The 17,965-nt window shown below is 43.3% G+C and overlaps 1 protein-coding gene across 3 annotated transcripts in view; it reads left to right on the forward strand.

Annotated features, from left to right (window-relative positions):
- Rpi (Ribose-5-phosphate isomerase) overlaps positions 1 to 17,965 on the forward strand; it is a 90,212-nt gene that overhangs the window by 12,535 nt on the left and 59,712 nt on the right. For all 3 annotated transcript variants that reach the window (XM_075877255.1, XM_037427376.2, XM_075877256.1), the window contains exons 5-6: positions 1,264 to 1,397; positions 12,215 to 12,356. In XM_075877255.1, the coding sequence (XP_075733370.1) occupies positions 1,264 to 1,397; positions 12,215 to 12,356 (276 nt within the window). The remainder of the gene's footprint in view (positions 1 to 1,263; positions 1,398 to 12,214; positions 12,357 to 17,965) is intronic.

Here is a 17,965-nt window from a genome sequence, read left to right on the forward strand (position 1 = left end):
GCCATCCATGATTGTGCATTAGGGAGCCAGGTTTATCCAGCAGCAAATGCGGTGCTGTGAAGTTTTGTTCCAAATCTAGGAGTAGGGTGTGTAGGTCCTTTCAGAATATTTTAGATGCTATGATCCTTACGCCAGTGACTATCGTTTTGTTCACAGCGGATGCGGCACTCAGTAGCTTAGTTTTGATTTTGGACAGTGTGCGTGTAGTGTCGTGGAGCTGGAACATGGTCGAAGCTGTTGAAGAGGAAGTGCCTCAGGTGCTCTATGCATGCTGGCATGAAATTCGCTGGCTACATTTTGATGGACTAGGGATCAGTTTCCGGCCTTTTTTTTATGAAAAAAAAAAAAAAATTGTCGTCGTGCGCCTATTGGGGTTGGTGGTGGTGGTTTGTAACAAGTGATGGGTTCAGAGCATGCTTTGGCTGAAGACTTGGGGGGGTCTTGAGCCTTGCTCACATCTTGAACGAAATTATGAAAGACCAAAATTGCGGCTTTCACACTGCAATTCTGCAAATAAATATGGGATTTATGTATTCGGTAAGAAAATGAAAGTGCAATAATATAATAGGCAATTGTTTAATATTTTCTTAATAGTTTTGATAACTTGGATGTTAAAATAAGAGAATTATACCAAGGCTCTCATTACAATTCTGAAAATACAATGAAGCTAGGCATTTTGTTTAACCTGGTCATTATTTGTAAGTAGCATGCAATTGAATATTTAATTATTCTGCAGTCAGTCATGTTCTATTTTGACCTTAAAAAAATTAAATCATAGGCTCCAAATGTGTGCGCAGTTGGTTTTTGGTTGTATTCATTTCGAGAAAAGAAAGACAATACTTTCGATGTTAGTTCTGGAACATGGCACGTTGAACAACTTGGCAAACATCGTAGTACTTTCACCAAAGCGATCGGTTGCAGTCATATGTAGCATACCGAGTTTAAGTCGATACATATTAACTATGGAAGTGGTTGAGCTCATTAAATGATCAATGTATCTGCTCTCTTCTGGCCACAAGTTTACACAACTAGCATAAACAACTTGCTTACACCAGCGTAGCCACTGCGCTGAAGGGATATGCAAGGTGAGCTGTGTACTGGCCACGTGTGCACATTCCGAGACAATATTAGTGCCATTCTGTGTATCCTACCAAAGGTACATATACGCCATGCACATTCTGCACTCCACATGTGGTTAAAATGCCACTGTGTCAATTTTAGTAGCTCTTTCTATGTTTCCTATGTCTCCTTTCTTCATTCCAGTTGAATGTGGCAATAGATGGTGCTGATGAAATTGACGCTAAGCTTACGCTCATCAAAGGAGGGGGTGGATGCCTTACTCAGGAGAAGATCATTGCATCATGTGCTAAGGAGTTCGTTGTCGTCGCTGACTACAGGTGAGCATCACTTTTTTCTTTTTTTTTTTGTAGCTTTTCGCTACAAGTCTTCCTGAAAACAAAGTTAGTGTGAAGTTGGCAGTGTTACTTCACGTAACAAAAAGGTGAGTGCTTGCACTGAGACATTGGTTGAGTGCTTTGAATAGCTTGCTTGCTTGTTAAAAGCATAGGCTCAGAAAATTGAAGCATGCTCAGAACATTTTGGTTTATGGCTTGATAAGTGCATAGAAGTAGGAGGTTCAAAAGGCACTAGCTAGTTACTGCTAAGGCCCATTATGGCAGGGCTGGTAGAAACGCGTAACAATGAGAGTTGCAGCCCTAACAAATTTGGAGTCTGCTACTTTGGTATGTTGCATAATCATTTTGTGGTTTTGGTGTATAAAACCCCCAAAACATTTATAAACCTTTTATGTCTCTTTTTAAAGTTTGTATACTATTGTGGGTCATGAATGGGATAGAATTGCCGGCCATATGTCTGTCCCCCTAAACACTCCATGAAAGCATGACACAATTAACAGGTCTTTAGGTGCACCGGTGAATGCCAAGTCTACTTTAAAGACCTAGTTAAAAACCCAGAGTCGACAGAAAACAAGAAAAATTGTATTCCTCAGGAAGTTGCAAACATTTGTCTACATGTGCTCTTATTTGGCCAGTTACATTGTAATAATGCACTAGGGAACTCTTCTGATTAGCCCTGAAGACTCCCGATTTCTGACCTGTCTTCCCGATTGTTCGATCACAGCCATAAATCTTCTGATAAACTGCCTCATCTCAATTACTAAACAAAATCTGCAGTAAAACAAAAGCTGCTAATTAAAACTACACGAAATTGTTTATATAAAACGTCAAAAATGAGGAATCGCCCATGGAACTTGAAAGGTTCGTTGGCAGCTACCGTTTTCTGTCTTACTTTATGCTTTCCTTCTTTCACCAGAAACACTCTGGCACTGGTGGCCACGTCTCCCATTTTATGGTCCACTTTGGAGGGGGCACAGTAACAGTAGAGACTTGAACACCTGTATTACATTGTTAAAATCGGGCTGCAAGCCTGCTTTGAGTGTTCCATGGCCACGGGTGCGGGGCAGTTTGCTGAAAAATTTTGTTGACCTATCGCAGGCACCGCCTGAAACATGCAGATGCAGTCTTGCTTGTTTTTGTACCATCTACAGATACACAAAAACAAGGAAGACTGCTTTTGTCACTGCAGACTGATGACTACATGTATTGGACAAAAATCTGTTCTGTGGGCATGTTCCTTCAGTTTTGAGGGATGGCAGTAGTGGGATAGAGCTAAGTATGGCATGCATAGTGGAATGTGGCTGTTCTTGAACATTTGCCTTGTTAGGTCTAAAGGGTAGTCAGTGTTTTGGGATTCACAATTTTGATTTTTGCCGTCATCATTGCTGCGAGATTCAGTATAAAATTCAAAGCTGACAGCATCGCCGCTTTCATTTTATGTTTTATGTGTAGGTGAAAGCATTCAAGGGTAGCTGACAATTGCAGCTCAAGTAGAGGATAATATACCAGTGGTATTCACTATAAAGACCAGAATATAGGTCGAATAAAAAGAAACTTTATGAAAAGTCGACCATTGTCTTATATACCGGTCATTGGCAGAAAACAAAAGTGAAAGCCTTGCAAAATGGGCAGCTGAAGTCGAAAGCCTCCATTGCCATTGTGAACATCAGCAGCGGCGCCGTTGGGCAAGGTTAGGCAAGGCCACCACATACTGTACTCCTAACCTGCCTTGCGGGCAGGGTTCTACACATAGATGGAAACCCGTTTATTTTGGAGAAAAAACAACAAAATAAGGGTTAGACAGGTGGGTGGGGCCCCTAGGCCAGGGTTCTACAGAGCTGCCTGCCCCGGCTCTTGTTCCGAACTGCGACTATAAGGGGGCGCTCGAGTTACTCCAGCTGAGCACTGATGGATGCATGGCTGTGCTCGGGTTGACGCCGGATTGAGAAGAGTTTCCTCACACATCGTATTTTAATGTGGCGGGTATCTTGAATGATTCTGTTTATTGTGACTTTGAAATTCTTTTTGCATTTTAGCTGACATTTCAGTGCATTATTCTTCAAATAGAACCTCAAATCAGATACAAACACGTGTATCGGTGTGCAAAACTAGAAAGGACGATTACAGAGACATGTTGTAAAAAAAGTGCTGACCGCCAAATGTTTATTCAGCTCGTAATGATGGGTAAATGTTGTATACAAAGGTAGACTTGTTATTGTTGCCGTACACTAAGCTGGCCTGCAGTTACTGTCTGGGCAAGAACGGGCACAGACTGACATTTAATAGTGGTCGCGGCTTCATCCAGTGCACATAGAAAACAATCCAGTATAAATACAGTATTTTGTTTTGCTATTGTGTGACCTTTGTCCGAAATGGAAAATGTAGATTTCAGGTACATGAAAAATCAATTAAAGACACTCTGCAACTGTTTTGAAACGAAATAGCACTTACTATCTCTTATTCAACACTTATTAGTAGCACATATCCTGTGGTGTAAAGGAGTAAAAAAGATCTTCAGGGTGTCTACCAACCTGGAAAAGTCGGGGAATTTAGACCCTTCTGGAAAAGTCGGGGAATTTCCGAAAATCCTGACCCAGGTCATGGAAACTGACAGCAGTTTTGTGCGACCATCACAAAAATAAGCATTACATTGATGAAAGCTTAAAAACTCTCTCTCTTAGCTGCAACTGCAGTGAGCTGCTAGAAGGCATGCGAAAAAAAAAAAAAAGACTGTGCATAACTCTTGCGTCTTAGTGTAAATGCAAAAGGATACACTGACTCGTAGAACATGGCGTTTACCGACGTTTCAGCACCTTATATGCGAGGGAGCCTCGTTCACAATAAAATCCACAAGGAAGGCACAGCGTACTTGGGTACGCCTAAATACGTGACGTAAGCAGCGAGAGAACATCATCGGAAGCATTCCATCAATCCTGTACCATGTATGTACAGTCTGTATCTGGATTCCAGGTTCAGGCATGATGCAAGCTTCTTTTCTGAAATGCTGAGCATTTCATAGTCGCACTTACTCTCAAATCTGGCGTCGGCGGTGGTGCCTACACCCCTAATGCACATGCTTGCATCTCGTGCGAACTGTTGCTCCCCCCACTCTCTTGTTTCGCAAGGCCGCTGCAGGCGGCGTCTGCTTGTAAAAACCGACTGCTCGCCCTGCACAACTGTTTACTGACCACCTCGTATATGTAGGCACTTGATCGGGAGTTCGGAATTCAGTCAAGGGCGTCTTTACTTGGCTTTCGCTTGACTTCATGCTTTGCTTGACTGTAGTAGATGCGATAGAAGCAACAGTACCTTCAACCAGTAGTGGGGCACAACCTAACAGTGTGCCACCACTTGTTGAAGGCCACGCTTCTCCTTCATTCAATAAATAAGAATAATAGAGACGAAATAACAATTAAGCATTCCCAAACCTTACCGAAACGTGCAGCATTCACGCGATACCCCCACCACTCTGTGACACATTTACTCGAGTGGCCCCTCAGGGAAGATGTTTTTCTTTTTTTCGTCCAGAACACGCAAGTTTTACAAGCCTATTTGGTGGTCTGTATATTCTGTGTGTTCAGCGAGGGCAGTCGGGGCCACGCGCCATTTCGTGGCATCATATTTGTGTTCAACTCTTTTTCTTGAAATCTCCAGTTTCACCGATGTACTGGTTCCCACAATTGTGGTGGTCTATGGCATAAACAAGACCAAGAAAATTTCTGCTCTGCAACTTGTTCTTCACATTGGCTGAAGCATTCCTTAGCTTCCATGTTGGCACATCCACTATTTTGATGTCTGCTGCTTCTACATATCACATGGCACATCTGACTCTGAACCACAACTTTACTCACGTGTGTAAATTTATGCATGTTTGTCTACGCCACGATTTCGGCTCGGCTTGGCTTAAGGGAGGAGGCTACCATCGGATACCAACTTTTTTGTTTATTGAGATATCTTAATGAAATTTTCAGGATAGACTTATAGCAAAAGCATTAGAAGAACTACAAAATTGTACAAGGGCAGAGAAGGTGGCACGATCTCCATCAGACACGAGCGTTGTGTAACGGAGGTTGTGCTTCGACAGTGAGCGTGAAAAGAGGATGGTAGCTGCCTCAACCTCCATTCTCCCTGATTTAGAGTCGGTGTTTTTCTGGCACACACGATTCTCCAGCCAGCATGCATAGTCTGCGTCTCCAGGCTTTGGCCCTACTTGGCAACCAAGGCACTGATTAGACAGACAACGGCGTCCAAGATAAGGCCCGTATGGTATTCGATAATTGCCCCGACTCCAATATGGGATGTGTGCCCACGCTTGTGCCATGTTCCATCATAACAAACTGTTATATCCCTGGTGAAATATTGATCCATTTCTTTGTAAGTGGCTTTTACAGCAAAAGCAGATTCTGCATAGAAATTTTCTATGCATTGTGTCTGCGGTTCCCTGAATTTCTTCAGGTGCTTCTGAAAGGTCTTGTGATGGAGGCCACGATGGGACACGTTCATCGCTGCCCAAAAGTCGTTGAGAGCTGTTTGTCCCTTGCCTATTTGTTTTGTTGCCATAATGGCTCTTACATTCACATCAAAGGCCTTTGTGTCATCCTGACGAGATGAACTCCATGAGCTTGAAACTACTCCACAATGCAAGCATACTAGCTCAAGCTTTGCAGCAAGTCCAAGTTGGGTGCCTCCTCGTACCTTGATCCCAATCGCGGTGCACCGGTGGCACGGGGTCCGAGATAGCAGGTCGTCTGGGGCATCCATTTGCACAAGGAAAAATTTTTCGCCTTCACTTGTAGCGGTGGCAGCTTCATGATCGCGCTCCATCGCCTGAAATTTCCGCTCCGTCGCTGGCATAGCACCAAGTTCTCTTTGCACAGCAGCGCGTTGTTGATCCGCCGCCTCTTTCTCCTCGCACGTCAGGAAACTTGTTCGCAAATGCACAGTTGACGACGCGATCGCACTCGAGGCCGATGAAAGAGAAGATGCGGAAGCCACTGTCGATGAGCACGAGACACCAGGCGCACTTGTAACGACAAATTCTTGCACCGGCGGAGCAGGAGTCCCGTTGCTAGGTGCGTCGATGCGACCACTCTCTTGCGTAGATGAAGCAGAAGGTGCCCCACAGGTACCGTCGGCGCGATCATCATCATCATCGGCGCACGTGCGAGCGGAGAGCCTCGCCGCGCTGACAAGCTTCATAGCTCGCTTCCTTGCACCGAACGATTGTAGCGTCTCCTTTTTCGTTGGGCGCATCGTGAGCGAACACAACAACGGTCTCGTATAGACAATTGAAAATCGTCTCGTAAAAACGGTTGAAAATCGTTTCGAAGACAGTTGAAACGTGGAGAGTATGCGAACGGCTGCAACGATACACGGAAGCGAGCGGAACACAAAGACGCCGGACGGAGGAGCAGCAGACGAGCGGCCGCATCGGCCGCATTATGCGCAAGAGCGCTACGTCACCGCGCGCAGCAGCCAATGGCAGTCGCGGGCTCCCTCGCGTCCTTGGGGAGCGCGCGCTTCGCCCAATCCCAGCTGCGCGCCTCAGCCGCGGGAAACTTGAAAGCTCTCGCGAGCCCTCCAATCATGAGCGGCTTGCTCCTCTCCTGCGCTGCCGCCGGCGACGCAGGTGGCGGGGAAACAAAGAGCAAGAATTCACAAACAAAACAACACCAAAATGGCGGCGCTCGGTCGAGCGGTCGAGAAACTGCGATCACGCCAAGTTGGGGTATTTTGAGCGCTCGCGCGCCGCTCGAGGGCCGCCGCGGCATGTTCTAAACTTTATTTCAAATGGTTTCGCGACGAATTAGACGTTGATATTTACAGAAAAGGTAGTATGTGACACATACTGCCCGAATGTGTGGTTTGCCAAAAATCGACTTTTTCGCGATTTTTCGGTTTTCAAAGGCCGCGTCCCCCCTTAAAGGCCGTCTGGTTTGTCTAGGCTATAACTGCCATCGGCAAAAGCTTGTCGATCTCCCCATGCCTTTTTATTATTATTATTATTATTATTATTATTATTATTATTATTATTATTACTATTATTATTGGCGATACAACAGCGAACGTCCTCAGCTACACACTTATTGCTGGTGGCTCGTGTTCAAGGGTAGCACTTGGGTGACTTCAGCTAAATTTCTCATTTCAGTTTCGCGAGATTGTGTAAACAAATCTGCAATTATTTTTCAGCGTCACGTCCACAGCAGAGTACGTAAATTGAGGTAACGTGCCGAAATTCGCGATTCATCTGTGGAATCAAGGAAGCTGTTGCACCTTGACAAATTCGGTCTTGCTGCCACATATTCAGACATCAGCACTTTAAACGCTGTCCCCAGCTTTCATTGCAGCCATCCGAGGACTTTCGTTGCACTTCAAGTATCAAAGCCCAGAGACATATCAAAGATTCATGTGCTCGTTGAAAAAATAAAAGAAAGAAAATTTTGCAGTACGGCTCTGTTCTTGCAACATTACTTGTTGGCAAGGCGCGATACACAGAATACACGAGAAGTAGTTACTCATTTTTTTTTTCCTGAAAAGTATATTTTAAAGGTGCGCAAATTAGGCGGGGACACAAATCAATAGCAAATACAGCAATCCAGGTTGAATCGGATCTAATCCTATCCACATCCTAAATAGTTGTCTGTAAATATAAGTTCAGGTTGATGTAATTCACTCTAATCCATATCCTAAGCGGTATGGGCTACAGCCATTATATTAAAATACATTGTACTCCAGTGGCAGAACCGGTCAGGCTCCCGTGTCCTCATTTTTCACGGATGCCATGAGATTGCACCACTTTTAGGTTTTCTAGCATCTTTGACTGCGATGTTGGAATATCTCAAGCTCCTTCAAACTTTCATCTGCAGGTACTTTCATCTGCAGGTACTTTCAACTTGTACGTTTGCTTCCTGGTTGTTCCGAACATCAAACAGCTGACTTGCTCACTGCCTGGCTCAGAAGTTTTATTTTGGCCAGATATACATATTTTTTCTCATTTACCGCACGCACTCGGAACATTCTTTGTGCGTATGGTAAATATGTTTACTTATTTCATATGCAGTGCCAGATTTTTTTTAAATCGCTTGAGGGTTTGTTTCCAGTGCACAGAGTTTTCCAAGCAGACGTGGCGGTCATGGAATTTGCTTTTCACTATCTTGGAAAACCTGGAAAAGTCTGGGAATTTAGAAACATCAAATTGGTAGACAACCTGATCTTTTACGTTTGTTGAAAAGGCCAACTCATTTGAATTTTTCTGCTGCCAAATACTCAATCTGTGCAGCATCTTTGAGTGAGAACTGGGTCTTCATTCTTAAAGAAAGCGAGCTGAACTTGCAGAAACATAACTCGAGATATATTGCCAGATACCTTCCTCTAGAATAATCTCCAAAAGAGAGCATACAACTTTATGGGTCTTTGCAAATATTACTGTAATTCCTTGACAACTGATTGCATTCCTGAGCGATGCAACAGTTCCGTAACTGGTTCCTAAGAGCCCCTAAACCATAGCCAGCGGTCGAGATTTGTGTTGTTGCACGTGCAAGAGCCTACAACGAACTAACTCATGGCCGTGTAAATGTTTCGAAACGCTACCTTAATGTAGGAGTTACACGCATTTGATGGTACAAGAGGGGTTCTCCCCCGTTTCTGTGTTTGATCATATGAGAGTGGTTATCGCTCATTTCGCTCTTGAGTTGCTTCGCTATGCTCTGTTCATCGGCTTGTTTCTTTTCTTGGCCGAGTACGCCTCCTCTCCGTACAAGGTGCAAGAGCAGCGGGCGCGCTTATTTTTCGGATTTAGGTGAACACCACACGGTGAAAATTTTCAGAACTCTACGATGTCTCTTGTAATAATGTCGTGGTTTTGGGACATAAAACCCCAATGATCATCATCAGTTCGTGTACCAGCTTGCAAAGAAAATTCTTTTGTAAATGACTCAAGCAGATGAAAAAAAAACCTATATTCAGGTTTTTATGGTATTTTATCTTGGCGGGGCCAACTTGTGGCTCATACCTTTAAAAGTGCTATTTTTTCATCGCTCAGTTTGCATTTAAGTGATATACAGGATTAAGGTCCCTTTGCTTGTGCAGCTGCCAAGTTTCCTTACACAGTTAAAGCTAAAGTAATTCCAGTTTTTAAAAAAGGCGATGAACAAACAGTTTCCAACTACCATCCAATTTCAATTCTTTCCTGCCTCGGCAAACTAGCCGAAAAATTGTTTGTTGAACGTCTGAATGGATATCTAGTTAAATTTAAATTGCTTAAAGACAGCCAATTTGGTTTCCGTCCAGGTTGGTCAACAAGTCTAGCTGTGCTGTCTCTAACTGATTACATAAAGAAAAGTAGCGATTCCGGAAATTTAGTGGGTTCGATTTTTTTTAGATCTCGCTAAAGCCTTTGACACTGTAAATCATCGTCTTATTGCATAAACTTTAGTCCTATGGAATAACAGGCCCTGCGCTTACATTCTTAAAAAAATTACCTATTTGACCGACAGTACACACCGCAAACACCTTCTCTACAACAAAATATGTTAACCAAGGAGTACCGCAGGGCTCAGTATTGGGTCCTTTGCTATTTATTTTATATATGAATGATCTTCGTGATGTTCTTAGCTCTTTTGACTGTGGTCACTGTGTTTTATACGCTGATGACACAACAATATCTTCATCTGATAAAAACATTGATGCTCTTGTTTCTAATTTAAATCTTGCATTAAATGCCCTTATGAATTGGTGCAGCAGCAATCACTTAGTTACCAGCCCCACAAAAACTAAATTTATGGTGTTTAAAAGTGCTCAGAGGTCATTATCTGCTATTCCCTAAATACAACTTGGTATTCATTCCATTTTTGCTTGTTCTGATGTCTTTCTTGGCATACATTTTGACCCATGCCTTACCTTTCGCAGTCACTTTAACCATCTTAAGCAGAAGACGGCGTTTGGTATGCGCACATTAATCAAAGCTCATCCTTTCTTTTCCCGTGAAGCTCTACTGGCGCTGTATTTTGCGTTCATTCATAGTCGTATTACTTACGGTGTAGTCTCATGGGGCAACACTTATGCTTGTCATTTATCATCAATACAGCACATTCAAAATCAGTCAATTCGCATTTTCACTTCTAGTTCTTCGCAATCGAACGCCTACACATTACTACGCTCTTACAATATCTTGCCAGTAAATTGTTCCGGTTAAATCTTGTGACCTTATTCCACAAACTGCTGTACAATCAACTCGCATTCCCATTTATTACATCTGATCTTTTGCAGAATAATAATGTGACCAGGTTTGCGGCTGATAAAAATTTCCTGTTACCCCCCGCTCATACTAATTATGGGCAAAAAACTTCCGCTTTCAGTGCGATATCATTTTGGAATGCGTTACCTTCTAGCATTAAGCATTGCACTTCAATTCCTTTGTTCAAAAAGTCCGTCAAAAATCATTTTCTCGAATAACCTTACTTGTGATCGTTTATCTGTTTGACTCGTTTGTTCTTCGTTTTTTTATACCATGTTGCATGTTTTGGCTTGATTTGTGATATAAAAGTGCATTTTGATGTCCGTATATTGTAAGAATTTTCTGTTGCTCTGTATAAATTTTACCGTCGATTTGTATCGACAAACCGAGGGTCCCACTAAAGTCTCTGGCTCTGGGTCCCTCGTCTGTATATCTTAGATCTTGTACCTTGTTTTTGAAAATAATAAAAGGGTCCCACTAAAGTCTCTGGCTCTGGGTTCCTCGTCTGTATATCTTAGATTTTGTGCCTTGTTTTTGAAAATAATAAAACTTGAAACCATTGCTTTATTGACTTGTACCACCTTGGATGCTAAAGGACTTCTCTACAAGCCTTACTTTGTATGGCATTCTAGTACGTTGCTATTGTGCGATTTTTTTTAAAAATTTAGACTGCATGAAGCACTGCTGATATAGTGCTACTGCTTGGAAACCAATTAGTTGAGCACACTTTGCATCTCATGCACATAGTTTGTTTTCTACATATTCTTTTGCAACACAGAAGGGCTGCATTTCTTCCACGATCTTGATGCCTAGAGCAAATACTTCACCATTTTTCGTCATTGAATATTCATCACATCCTCCAGGCAGTGAATTTTCTCATGAACAACTTGTTTTTTTTTGTTTTTTTTGGCAATTTTTCGAAGAACTGTGAACATGAAGAAAAAGGTTACCATGGCGAGCCTAACATTATATTGCACCACAAGCAGCAGAAAACCCATAAAGAAAAAAAAAAATCTCTTCAGCTGCAGTCTCAAGCTACAGAAAGAAATCCACACATGCTTTTCGGAGAAAAAAATCCTCGTCTTAGCCCAGGATCTGGTATGCTGGCCACATTCAGATAGCATATTTTGAAGCACTGTTAATTCGCTCAGTGTGATGCAATGTTTGCTGACGCATTAAGCTCACAGGGCGCAGCAGCTGGCAAGTGTGTATATAAGACAGCTAGCATATGGTGGCAGGCGTTTGTATGGGCTGTAAAACGCGGTGCATGTAGGAGCACTGTCGTAGCGGACTCGGTACTGATCCGGGCACTTAGTATCGGAAAGAGCAACTTTACTATTTATTGAGATTTAGCTGTAGTACCATTTAATGAATACTGATGTTCATAAAAATGATGTTCCACTGCAATTATAGTATTTAACTAGTCGTATCATGCTATAGTGCTCGTATTCCATTTACCGGATAACTGTTGGTGGCATACATCACTGAACAATTTTTCACTAAGGTTGCTTTGCTTCACAAGAGTTGCATGAGAAACCACATCTGCTTTACTATTTTTATGCAGAAAAGACTCCTCTACGCTTGGGGAAAACTGGAAGAAGGGCATTCCTGTCGAGGTGATACCAATGTCTTATGTCCCAGTACAGAGGAAAATAGAAAAGTTGCTTGGACATAAGGCAGAATTGCGGCAGGCAGCAAAGAAGTGTGTAAGTAAATGTTAAAACATAAATGAAATGCGTGTAGTGTTCTTAAACTGCATTGTAATTAGACCTTGTATTCCACTATTAAATGTCTAAATGCAGCTTGGTGCAAAAAAAGTCTAGACCAATTGATGGTTGCTTGAAATGGGCTACTGTCTTGTTTTCCTTTTTGTAATATCCTGTTCCTATTATTTGAAAGATACACATTCTGCTAAAAAGGTTCCAACATGACATATTTCACTTTTTTGCAGTGAAACTGTTAGCCTATAGTTGGTATGTTTTCTTGCAACATTTTTTTCCCAACCAGATTGTCATCAGTCAACAACGGTACCTTCAAATTGAAGGAAAAACAAAGTGACGGTGGCCTCTCGGAGTTTATATGGCAGCTGGAAAAGTAGACATATGGGTTGACACCTCTGGACTTCTGATAATATGTACTAGTAAGACATACCCCCTCCCAACTATACCTGCATACCTCAGCTGTGGCCAGTGGCATAGCCACGATGTGGTACATCGGGTTCGTGCCCCCCCATTACATTTTTTTTGCCATGGCAGATGGGGCACAAAACTACACTACCACTTTTGCCTACCCCTACTTCAGATCAATGGGTGCAACCCCCCCCCCTCTCTGCCCTCCAAAACAAAATTTCTGCTTATGCCCCTGGCTGTGAGTATGCGGGCATGTACTGCGAGTTATGGAAATAACCCACAGCTACCAGCCATGTAACAGATCATGCTTAGATTTCGTGTTGGCCATGAACTTGTCTAATTCGGTCACTGAGCCTGTCTCTCTATATCATGGCCACAAGGTGGTCATCGCTATAATTACTCAAAAGCCACAAAAAATAAAAGTATTAAACCGTCAATTCTGGTGTTCAATGTCAACATCTATTGGGGTGGTGGTGCCTGTCAAATGTCAATTATGGTATTATTTGTGCTTATATAACAGCTTGGTTGTTCATCCACTTTTACAGGGTGGAATAGAAGCAGAATTTTTATTTTGCTTTACATTCCTTAAATGTTTTTTTTCTTTATTTTTTGTTTTTCTTTTGTATTGCCTAAATGTTTTTGTTTTGACACAAATTTTGACACAAACTGACACAAATTTTGGCCATGCTTTTTTTTATGGCAATGTGTTGCTGGGGACCTGTTAGTTGTAATGTGGCATGTCTTGTGCCGCAACTAGCGACAAATAATTCATTACAGGCTGCTCAGTACCGACTAGTCCCAGTTTCTCTTTGAGAGAGCTCCAAAAACAAGTCACTGAACGTAACTATCGCTACATAGCATATGCAATGCTCGACCACATCAGCACGCAGAATTGTGATGCACTTCTGCACAGTTCGCATCAAAAAATCTTTTTTAGCAGAAAATTGGCAAAGCAGTGTCGCCAAACACAAAAATTTCAACATGTATGCTGATGTCACGGGCTCGCGAGTGGCCAATGAGTAATAGTTTGCTGATGGAAAAGTCGCCCAAAAAGAAATGATGTCTATGATGTGGCGATGAGGAGAAAGTAAAGGGGGTCCCTTTTGAATCTCTTTTGAGGGTGGCAATGCCGTGATGTGTCAATTACAGTGCTAGATCGTGGACACCAACTCCAATATTCATATAAAATGCTTGCAAAGCCATAGTTGCTGTTATATTGCAGATTATATGCACTTGTTCACGAAAATCGATCCCACAGGCTATCTTGCCCACAAAATTTTGTGTCTGTACATCTCGCACTCCCCATAGAAATAATTTTAGCAAGTTCAAATACTTACTTTGGAGCTGTCTTACCCTACACTGATAAAATATTGATAATTGCGGTTTCAGTTTATAATATCCCAAAAGCATGATATGATTACGAGGGAGGGCTTAGTGGAGGACTCCGGAAATTTCGGCCACCAGAGGTTCTTTAACATGCACCTAAACCTACGTGTCGGTCTCCCCTCCAAGCACTGTTTGGCATTAATTAAGCCCTGTACTGAGGAGATAGTTGGTGATGCTTATTGCAATAAAATTGTTGGCTAAGTTGTAGTAGTTGCAAATGAGTTCTGCAGAAGCCCTCAACGTGCTGGTAGCACGAAGCCACAAGAAAATTTGTACGGATTTCTCGGAAAGAAAAGCTTCTTGGTTGCCGAAAATTTCATTTGGGTCCGGAATTTAAACCTGGGACCAACGCCTGTCCGGGGCGGTCGCTCTAATAATTGAGCTAACCAGAAAGCTAGCGATTGACAGCACAAGGGTGAATTCATAGACAACTCCAAGCACATGGACACAAGTTGGTCCCGGGTTCGAGCCCTGGATCAGCGCGAATATTTCGGTAACTGAGAAACTTTTCTTTCTGAAAAATTTGTATGAATTTTCTTGTGGCTGTGTGCTACAAGCAAGTGGTTGTCTTCTTTCCCTTTCTTAAGTCATACTTGCTCATCTGTTGGTGGCTGCCATTACATCTCCATGTCTTTTAGAGGCATGGTGCGAATGTTCACGGCATCGTTTGCTTGACCTTTACGACAAAAAGGCACAGCATGGCCTTGACCACAGTGCAAGTTAAAAGATGCAGTTAGCTTTTATAAAATAAAAAGCAATAGCAAGGTGGCAAATTTCACTCTATTCTTCCAGTTATAATTTTCGCCACCATGCTTGTCAGTGTAGGCATCACACTGAAGTCTTAATGCTTATATGGCCAGCTTCTTCAACTCGCAATGTGGGAGATCTTTTGTAGCACAGTGTAGCGACATTGGCCACCCTTTTGCAGCGGACGATTGTTCTGCAGCCGACTTTCAATTACCAATCATAGTAGGACCAGATGCATGTATGGAATGTGTGATTCATTTAAAGAGTTACTGACACAAAAACATTGGCCTCGTGTTTTTTTTGCTGCAACATGTTGACGGGAGCCTGTTCGCCATAACACGACCCATCGTTTGCTGCAGCAAGCGACAGATAATTGCTTACAGGCTCCTCATTATCGACCAGTTTTGGTTTGAAAGAGCTCCAAAAACTACAAGCTGCCGGGTTCAACTATCGCCACCTAGCGGGGGCGGATCTCGACCACGTCAGAACACAGAACTGTGATGCACTTCAGTGCAGTTCGCTTGAAGTCCTTTCGCATAGGAAACGGGACTGCAGTTTACCAAAAACCAAAATTTTGAGCGCTTGCGCTGTAGCCACGCACTCTGGAGCAGGCGCCGAGAAGTACTACTGACTGCTGGAACAAACGCAGCAAGAAAAAACGGGGGCTGCGACCTCATTATAACTTGTATTATTGACCACAGCATGATGACATGCGGGAAGTAAGGGTGTCCCCATGGGGTCCCTTTCGATGGTGTTAATGCCTTAAAAATTCAAAATGCTGCAAGTTACTTTCCAAGCTATATTCGCTGTTGATGTTTTTCGGATGATTCACGAGTGTTCACGGGAATCGGTCTTGCAGGTTATCTCGTCCGCGATATTTTGTGTCAGTACCCCTTCGAATAAAACTGTGGCACAAAGTGCTGTACTGAGCTGTATCAAATAAAGCCATTGATTTCCAATGGAGCTATGATTTGGGACTGAATATAGCTTGTTACATTGCAAATTTGCTAAATTTAAATTTGCCGAATAAAAGTATGACTGTTGTTCAAATATTGTTGTGCAGTGAAAGCAACTTCTATCACACAGTACTGAAGGGATATCTAGATGCATTTACACACTGAAACCACATGCAGAGTGGCAGCTAAGAAATCTTGGTATCTTGATGGCATTGTAAGCACTTTGCGTAAGCACAAGGTAGGTTGTCGGACCACAGGAAGCGCAGCATACAAGCACGTCTTGCAGTGAGCAAAGACAACAGCTCTAAGCAGCGCAAATCTCGGAGACTTTAATATTAAAGTACCATTTTGAAATACGGATCTTAAAAGCCATGCTTTTGCTTGTGGGAACCTGAAAATCATTATTGGTTTTCTTGTGCTAAGTTTACAGTGTGGTCATTATGGGGTTAAAAGAAAAAATGGCAGGCCTGCGCAGTACACGAAGCACAGTTACAGCGAAAGCTAAAAGAGCGGCCTTTCAGAGCCTTTTCTAAATGCTCTTTGGGCAACTGCTACAGGCACACTGCTGGGTACCCACTACGCCTTAATCATAATTTTTGTGTAGTAGGCCAGCAATCACTATGCTATCTTTCCTCATTCTTTAAAGAAGCGTGGTATTTGCTACACACTCGTTAAGAATTTTGTGTAATTTTTTGCAGTGACTGACGATGATGATTAATTATGCTTGAAGTGGGTATGTGCCATAGTGAAAAAAGAGACTAGAAACTGCACCCTTGCAGTGGGTCGGCTGTTCGTATTTCGACCACGTCGTTTTTTTCCTCAGGCTGCTCGAGCCCGAGGGCCCAAGCTAAGCTGCCGCTCATTGTCGTCATGCTCGGCCATGACTGTGAGTGAGTGAAACAGTCTACAATGTCTCTGGTGGCTGATGTTGACTGTGTCGCTGTGGTCGGTCAATGCAGTGCTAAGTATTGGCTTCATGCTTTGCCGATGACTCCTATGCTGGGTGACATTGACTACATTGCGGTGGTGTGTCGCGGCCACGCTGCGATTTAGTTCGATAATCTGCCAGAAGTTGATCTAAAGGACTAGATTGGCTGCATCATGGAGGCTGATCTTAGCCACGCAGTGACTTGGTTTCTGGAGGACGGCATTGACGTCCCCCGGTGGTCGGTGTTGTGTTTGCCGTGACTTGTCCTGCTGAGCTGCCGTGCATTTTTGTGGAGCCTAGACATGCTGCACCTGTCGTATGGATGTAGAGACATGGCTTCGGAAACCATCAATGGAGCCATCTAAACATGAGCTTTATGGACAGTAGTCTTGTGTCAGCTGTTTGGTTCCCATTCAGTGCAAGCTGAGCATCTGCTATCGTAGGATTATTCTTATTGTCACTGCTAAAAGCTGGCAGGATGGCAGAAGACAACGAAGTGACGAGCGTGAGCATCAATTGCAGTTCCTCCAAGACATTGAGGTGTCTGCTGTGTTGTTCTATCAGTACAGACTTAGCTGTTCCTTGACACACTGTGGCCCCGTGTGCTTTTCTTTCCACATTACGGCAGTGTTATGGACTGCGCTCGTGTCGAGCATTAGAGGAGCCAGCCTCTCTTCGTGTCCAAGTGCCAATGAGCCCCTGGGGTTCATGGCTGAGGTCTGAGGTCTTCACCGCGAAGGCCGCCGTGTGGATTGTGTCAATGTCTGTGGTGGTGTTTGTGGTGGCGTGTGCCACGAAGCTTGGTGTGAAAAAATTGCAGCACACTACTATACCATGGGGGCGGAGCTGATCAGTGGTTCGAATTCGGAGAGGGGAAACATTTGTGCGAGGCATAGCTACATCATCTTGATGGGGCCATTGATCTCGGTCACCGATGGAAAGCAGGGTTGTAAGAGCCCGAGCTGTACTGTTGAGGTTCTGTCTCGCGGCTCCCATGAGCGGTAGGTACACTCTGTGTCTGTAGGGAAGGGGCTGCAGGTGTGGGAAGGTGTCCAAAAATAGTAGTCATTCGGGCACACCATTCAGGCCAGGATTGTTGTTGGATGGCTTAGTAGCTGTGACATGCCTTGACTGTATCAAGAAGGTGGTCGATGGCCACAAGCTATTTC

This window comes from Rhipicephalus microplus, chromosome X, assembly GCF_043290135.1.
Source record: "Rhipicephalus microplus isolate Deutch F79 chromosome X, USDA_Rmic, whole genome shotgun sequence".
Classification (NCBI taxonomy): domain Eukaryota; kingdom Metazoa; phylum Arthropoda; class Arachnida; order Ixodida; family Ixodidae; genus Rhipicephalus; species Rhipicephalus microplus.